Source organism: Homarus americanus, unplaced genomic scaffold (assembly GCF_018991925.1).
Source record: "Homarus americanus isolate GMGI-L3 unplaced genomic scaffold, GMGI_Hamer_2.0 scaffold56530, whole genome shotgun sequence".
Taxonomy (NCBI): Eukaryota; Metazoa; Arthropoda; class Malacostraca; order Decapoda; family Nephropidae; genus Homarus; species Homarus americanus.
The window spans coordinates 1-8,035 of NW_024717201.1; the positions used below are offsets into that span (position 1 = coordinate 1).

Below are 8,035 nucleotides of genomic sequence, written 5' to 3' on the forward strand. Positions count from 1 at the left end.
TATATATATATATATATATATATATATATATATATATATATATATATATATATATATATATATATATATATATATATATATATATATATATATATATATATATATATATATATATATATATAGTATATATAGTATATATATATATATATATATATATATATATATATATATATATATATATATATATATATATATATATATATATATATATATATATATATATATATATATATATATACTATACAGCTCCTCCCAAACTTACGACCTACTCGACTTACGACCACCCACACTTACGACCTACCTCAGTCGTACCAAAATTTTTGACAAATTACGTATTTTCGAGTCCCAACATCAGTGATTGCGCTGTGTACTGACAAAATTTTCGTTTGTAATTCACATTAAAATGGCTGGCAAGCATAAAAGTGAGAGTTCTCGTGGTGCTGAGAAGAAAAAGAAACACCCATTTTAGAATTTATATGTTTTATTTTCACCTTTTCGACTTACGATCTGGTCGTCGGGACGGAACCCCGTCGTAAGTTGAGGAGAGACTGTATATACAGGGTACCTTTTTGTAAGGAGAGGATGTACTTTCTAAATGTGTTTATCTAATTTAACTTTTGCGAATTGTGCACGTAACATATATATTTTATATTGACTATGTGTGAAGACCTCTTGAAGTTCACTTGTGTTTCTGTAGTTTATAAAATAATGATTGTTTGTGATCTACCTGAGTGGAGAGGCCATAGAGCTTTGTGCTGGCTATGACGTCCTTCTCAGGGAGGGATGACAGCACGTAAGATCCACCTGGGGGGCACCAGACCCGGGCTCACCTCAATAAAAAAAAACCTTTATATGGCAACCGCATGCCGCCTTGGCGGCAGCGGGTGGAAGGATTGTTTCCCGTTCTGTTGTTAAATAATTAGCCATGCGGCCAGACGTGGTGTGACTCCTTTACCATCATTAATATTTTATATATTTTTTCGAGTTTTGCAGTTTCGCAAAGAATTTATCGGTTAGCAAAATCCAAGTTCAGCTATATGAATGTTTAAATTTAATTAAAAGAAAAACAAATATTACACCAAGATCTGTAATAATTATCTGGCTATCAGAGATTGCATTAAAAACATTATATCAAAAGTCAACCTCTTTTAGATCACTGGGTCATTATATGGCACATTAACTTAAAAGGTGTCTTAACTTTCATGGAAGGGAACATGGCTTTTTTGCTCAGTGTCCCATAAATGTCACATGCATATCCGTTCTCTCTAATCATTGTTCCTCTGGTGGTGAATGTGTGAAGTGTGAACCAGCAAAGTAAACATAGCAAGAGGGAGAATCGCTGATCACGTGCAAGTAAGTTATTATTTACTGTCCAAATTATCAGCTGTCATAGTGTTTGTCATGCTTACCCATAAATTTATCGATGTTCCTAAGACACTGCTGAATCTGTATACTCCTGTGCACAAGGAAAATTTGGCGCAACTTACCTTAGCAAGGCGATTTAAATTTTGCCCCTAAAATGTGACCTTTTTTAAGCTGAATAATGGATCTCACCCCGCTTAAGTGAGTAAAGCAAACCTTTGCTGAAAATTTTATGAACTTGTTGGTAGTGAGTATGTTTATGGAGCGTGACATATCTGGCACACTGGTCAGAAGGTCCAAAAGAGGTTAATGAAGCCTGTTCTTCAGCATACTGTATGTGCCATAAACATAAGTTATTATTAAAGCTAAGGGAAATGTATTATTAATATTCAGGATTATGAAGTGTTATCTGCACGTGATCAGATAGCATGCATGCCTTTCTCGTTGATTTGCATTGTGTAGGCATGCCTATAATTGTACCAATTTATTTTATTTTTTATTTTTTTTATTATCCACCAACTGATTTTCATAAACCTTGGTATATGTATGCAGAGAGTGATTGTGAAGAGAATGTCTGAGTCCACAAGTCTCTGTCCACATTTTTACACCCCATGAACCGGTTTTGGTTATATTTACTTTTAACACCAACAGCTATTTCATGTTTTTCGTGTGGTTATATAGTAGAATACATTAATACAAGACTATATTCTTTTGTAACACTTTTGGCCAAAATGTATAATAACCGAGATATTATTTTTTTTATAATAATGCTTCATAAAATAATAACTCAGGTATTGTGCATTTTGGCCAAAGGTGTTATAGAAGAAAATAATCTTGTATTAAGCATTCTACTATAATACTATGTGAATACAGAATATATATATACAGATTTATTTCTTTATTTATATTTTTTAATAATTTATAAATTAATGTCTCGGTTATTATGCATTTCTACCAAAAGTGTTACAAAAGAAAATAGTTTTGTATTAACGCATTCTACTATATAACCACACAAAAATCATGAAATAGCTGTTGGTGTTAAAAGTAAGTATAACTTAAAGTTGGAAAGTGTGCGAAGAGAGCAATTATTTTTTTTACACATCATATGATTGCTTTCTACCCCTTATTTACAGATTGTACAGAATGTCACGACCACCAGCCAAGAAACGATGTCATACAAATGAAGAGGATATTAGAGAATTTAAAGAATACTGGACTGAAAAATTTGGCATGATTAAGAAAGATAATAAAGCATTATGCATTTTATGTTCTGAATCAGTTGTTTGTAGGACTTCTTCTGTGAAGAGACATTTTGAAACTGTTCATAAAAACTTAAGTAATGTAACTGAGCAAGAACGAAGAGAATTAATTTCTCGTGAAATGATTAAGACAAAAAAACAGTCTGATGTTTTGATGAAATTTATTTCAGGTAGGCCAAGTTCCAACTTAGTTGCTGCTGGTTTTGAGGTTTCAAAAGTTATTGCCCAACATGGAAAGCCACTCAGTGATGGGGAGTATATTAAAGAAGCATGGCTAGAATGTGCTCCTTTCCTTTTTGATAACCTTTCAGAAAAGGACAAGATTATTCAGCGCATTAAAGATTTGTCTGTGAGTAGAAAAACAGTTAAGGATAGGATACTTAAGATGGAAATGAATACAACTGACCAATTAACAAAGGATTTAGCTTCATGTAAGTTCTTTTCTATTTGTGTTGATGAAAGCACAGATATTACATCATCAGCTAGGCTAGCAATTTTTTCTCGATTTTGTAGGGATGATGAGGTATGCGAAGAGATGATTAACCTTGTAACACTACCTGAGCGTACCACTGGGGCTGACATATGTAAAGCAGTTGTGAACGAATTATCTATTCGACAAATTGACATTTCAAAAGTAGTATCCGTCACAACAGATGGTGCACCCAGTATGATTGGTAAGGAAGCAGGATTTGTAAATCTGTTTGCAAAACATGTTGGTCATCCGCTGATAGGTTTTCATTGCATCATACATGAGGAGGCTTTATGTGCTAAAGCTGGTCTAAGGGAACTTCAAGAAGTGATGCAAACAGTCACCAAGGTTGTTAATTACATTTCTGCACGTGCCTTAAATAAAAGACAATTTCGGAATTTATTGAATGAAGTGGATTCGGTGTACAAAGGACTAACAATGTACAACAATGTTCGTTGGCTTAGTCGAGGATTTGTTTTGAAACGATTTGTTGAATGCATGGATGAGATAAATCTCTTTCTGATTAACCAACAAATGTCTTATAAAGAAATGTCTGACATCGTGTGGGTTTGTAAACTAATGTTTTTTGCAGATTTATGTGAACATTTAAATGACTTAAATGTTAAATTACAAGGCTCTGGTAAGACACTTGATGTTATGTTTGATTACATAAAGGCATTTGAAATGAAACTAGGAGTTTTTAAGAGGGATGTAGATAGTGAAAGATTTAGATACTTTCCAAACCTAAAGAAATACATCAATGATCTCACAAAGGATGACAAAACAGACTGCCAGTGTCTTCAGAAGCTATTTGTAAACATCATTGAGTCAACTGTTGAGCAGTTCTCAACAAGATTTGCTAGTTCAGAGAATTAGAAGAGACTGCAAAATTCATTAAGTTTCCAGACAGTATAAAACTGGATGAACTAAACTTGCAGAAGTTTTCATGGATAGATATGGATGATTTTGAAATGCAATTGATTGAATTTCAAACTAGCTCAATTTGGAGGCAGAAATTTGTTGAGCTTAGAGCTGACTTGGAAAGTATTGAAAAGGATCGATTAGAGAAGGGAGTAAGAGAGAGAAATGCCGAAAACGAGGTACTGAGGACTTGGAATACTATTCCAGAAACTTTTGTCTGTTTAAAAAAACTTGCAACAACATTACTATCCATTTTTTCATCTACATATTCTTGTGAATCATTGTTCTCAGTGATGAACTCTGTTAAGTCTCATAATAGAAGTAGCCTTACTGATGAAACTAGCAGCGCATGTATATCTCTCAAGGTTACAAAATATAAACCGGATATAAATTATCTATCATCAGGGATGCAGCAGCAGAAGTCTCATTGATTCTAAATAAAGAAAAGGTTCACAATTATTCGTTCTCTAATTTTCATTTGATGTATTCTGTTAAAAATATTTAGGATTCGCTTTTGTTTAATATAATACAGTGTGTATTTTTGTAGGTAAAATAACTTTTATATTTTCTCTGTGGTTTTTATGCATCATTCATAAAGGATTAAGAATCAATAAAAGAATATCTTTAGTTTTATATCCTTTTATTGTGTTTTAGTCGAGTAAATCGATATTGAGCTTGGTATTGTAATGTACTGAAAAAAGTTTACAAAAACTAATGGCTGAATGATCTGATAAACAAATCAAAAATATTGTTTACTCTTTTGCTGATGCTAAAAATAACGTCTTTAAATTGTGTGGATGTATATGACAACTAGATTTACACTGAAATGCTAATATAAAACATCCACGCTAACAACAGGGAAGAACAACCACTAAGTAAAAATTCTGTCACTAATTTTTACATTCATTCAATATCCCATGATTTATAAAATCACTCTTACAAAACTCTCTGATTTTACCACCCCGGTGTGATTTCTGATTATTTGAAAAGGTTCTCCCATTACGTAAAAGATACCAAATAATATGTGACCCGGAAATTTTGGTTGGCACGAAAGAAAATTTTTTATCAAAGATTTGGTCGATTTTGGCACACACACTCAAAAAGGTTGCCCACCTGCTCTAGTGTATATAAAAGCTTAACAGAGCTTCTCTAATTCTTGATAAATTTCACTCGTTTAGTGACCAACACAGATGGTTCTTAAAAGGAACAGTAATTTAAGTAATGGTAAATAATGTGACTTATATTGAAGACGTCACCATAGAATACAAACACACATGGAAAATATTACAATAACGTGTACTATAAACTCAAAGCGTTAACATACGTAACTCAAAATGTTTATATAAAGTATTGGCAGCCTTGTGAATTGAATGCACCAAGATATGGAATTTAGATATACCGACACTTGGCACGTTACAGGCATTGTTTGACGACAGTGAACCCGATAGTAACACCAGAAGCCTCGCCACGTTTAGTACCAGAGAAACATTTGACACACCTTCACGGTAAAGAACAAATCCTACGGTTATTAAATAAAATGTCAACACTCAGTATTTCTAGGTGTTGGTCATGTTTACCGCCAGACGGTGACAACACAGTACAGTAATCTACTGTATATTCTTCACTGAAAATTATTTAAGTTAAGAGGGTTTTTTTTTATCAAACTCATTTTTTATCAGTAGCTTAATTTGTATACATGTTTTTTATGAAGTCTGTAGGATAGTTTGTGAGTTATGTTCAAAAAACGAAACTAAAACGGATTGATGGAGTGAGTGACGGAGCCCATTATTACGTCTCCATCACAGCTTCACTGGCCACGGGTCTTCAGTGTGTGAGGAGGGGGATCATAATAAATCACCAGTGACACGAATTAGCGACCCAAAAACAAGAATGATACAATTCAGGGTCTTGTTGCTAGTAAGAAGTGTGTCTTCCTGTACGCAGAACTTCAGCTGCCATCTAATTATATAACCTGTGAAGTGTCGCTGAAATGACAGGGAGAACAACTCCTGTGGGTAAAGAGCAGTTGGAGTGTCAGTTTGTTTTTAAAGTCTTCGTCGACTTTTTCGCGCAAGCCGTCAGGATTTTTAAAAGTTAAATTTTTTTCAGGATTCTGAACTGGATAGTTAAGACAGGCAATATCTCGACAGTCGCCTCGTTGACCTCCTGACACAGGCAGTAATATTATAGAGTGAACCCGGGATGGTTCCTTGTGGGGAAATTGTATTTCTTAGTCATGCAACCATAACACAACAACCAACCTTCAAAACTCTAATTGCATAAAACCATCAATTCACGTATATGAGGTGAAGTCATACTAAAGTACTGATTCTAAATTCTCTTCTGGCAATTTATAATACTTTAAAACGCCACACCTCCCCAGTCACCGCAACTCATGGAGTTCCTCTTTAAGCACATGATTGCTCAAAAGCAGAGAGTGAGTGCAACAGACGGTCAAGGTTTTCCGATAACATCCTTTTTATTTTATCCAGCATAAACTCTTGGGGAGGCTTAGATACAAGTAATCGAAAAAGCGAAACTAAAATTTTGCCAGAGGTCTTTCCAATTTATATCGAATCACTCCTGTAACATTTGATCACCATTTAATTAATCACCAATAAACATGTACTATACCTAACCTGTCTGTAGATAATGCAAACACTGTTAGGCCAGAGGGCACTAGCAACACTCTTGCTTGTATATTCTCACTGGAAAAAAGAAAATATTTGATAATGTTTTTCTTCCGTGCGATGTTCATGTTTTTATTTATAACTTCTCTTTTCTCAGTTGTTCAGTAGACTTATGGTTCATCAAGTTGCTAAAACTTTTTTAGCCACGATGCTGATCACACTAAGATACATGAGGCACGAGACTTTCTTCGGTTAGGTTGTACACTCAGTGGACAGAACTACCTATGACAGTCCTACAGCCAGTTCTGAGTTGTGTTCTGACCTCACTAGAGGAAAGGTCACGGCAGGGTTAGCTCCTGAGGGATAATTATCAGATATGGCCAGTGATATGTGCGGTCTTGGGTATGAGAGTTTGTTGACCAAACTGGAGTGGTCCACTGAAGAATTGGCGAGGGCCAAGTTAGAAATTGAGAGGGCCACGTTGGAGAACCTGAAATTAAGGAAAGAGCTGGCGAAGTTAAAAGGAGAGGCTGGACGAGTAAAGCCAGTGTCTGACGAAAAATCAAACGAGTGGAAAGTCGTGAGTAGTGGGAGGACCAGGCTGGTGGTCAAGAAGCACTCAAAGGATACGACAACAACGACAACAGCAGCTAAGTGTACCAACCCGTTCAGTCCCTTGATAGACGAATTGGACGTTAGTACAGTCAGGGGCAGGGATGACAAGGAAGGTATAAAACTTTAATTGTTGGTGACTCACAGGTAAGGTACATGGACAGGGCCTTTTGTGGTAAAAACAAAAATAGGATGAGGGTGTGTTTGCCAGGGGCTGGGGTGGGGGATATAATTGACAGGATGGACAATATCTTGTCTGGTAATGGGAACAAACCCATTATCTGCCTCAGTGCAGGAGGCAATGATATTGGCCGGTGTAGGAGCGAGGAACTTCTTGATAAGTTCAAGGCAGCCATAGATCATAGTAGGACTAAGGGAGGGATCCCTATCATATGCGGTGTCCTGCCTAGAAGGAGAGTTGGCAGTGAATGGTTGTCAAGGGCAGTTGGTGTTAACGACCGTCTTGACAGATATTGCAAGTCAATATCAGTCCCATTCATTGACAACTGGGACAACTTCTATGGCAGAAGGGACCTTTATGCTAGGGATGGGGTGCACCTGTCTAGGGATGGAGTAGCAACCCTGGTTGGGGCTCTAGAGGGGGCAGTTCAAAAGATATCGAAGTCTTTAAACTGCTAAGAGAACATGGGAGCACGGGGGTGGAGGAGACTGCAGTGGGAGCGGGTAAACAAGGCGAAAGATTACAGGGAAATAGTGTTAGGAATGATGACAAAACTAAATTAGACAGGAAGTTTAAAACTAAACGCGGTAAGGGAAGGACT

General features: G+C 35.8%; 1 protein-coding gene across 2 annotated transcripts; it reads left to right on the top strand.

The window, feature by feature from the left end:
- Nucleotides 1-1,078: 1,078 nt before the first annotated feature.
- On the top strand, nt 1,079-4,632 carry LOC121858825 (general transcription factor II-I repeat domain-containing protein 2A-like). Of its 2 annotated transcripts, none has more exons than XM_042355458.1 (2): nt 1,079-1,353; nt 2,496-4,632. In XM_042355458.1, the coding sequence occupies exon 2, from the start codon at nt 2,506-2,508 to the stop codon at nt 3,964-3,966; it is 1,461 nt and encodes a 486-aa protein (XP_042211392.1). In that variant the 5' UTR covers nt 1,079-1,353; nt 2,496-2,505; the 3' UTR covers nt 3,967-4,632. The 2 variants fall into 2 exon arrangements, with proteins under 2 accessions (XP_042211392.1, XP_042211391.1); XM_042355457.1 differs by lacking the exon at nt 1,079-1,353 and adding an exon at nt 1,360-1,563.
- The last annotated feature ends 3,403 nt before the right edge of the window (nt 4,633-8,035 follow it).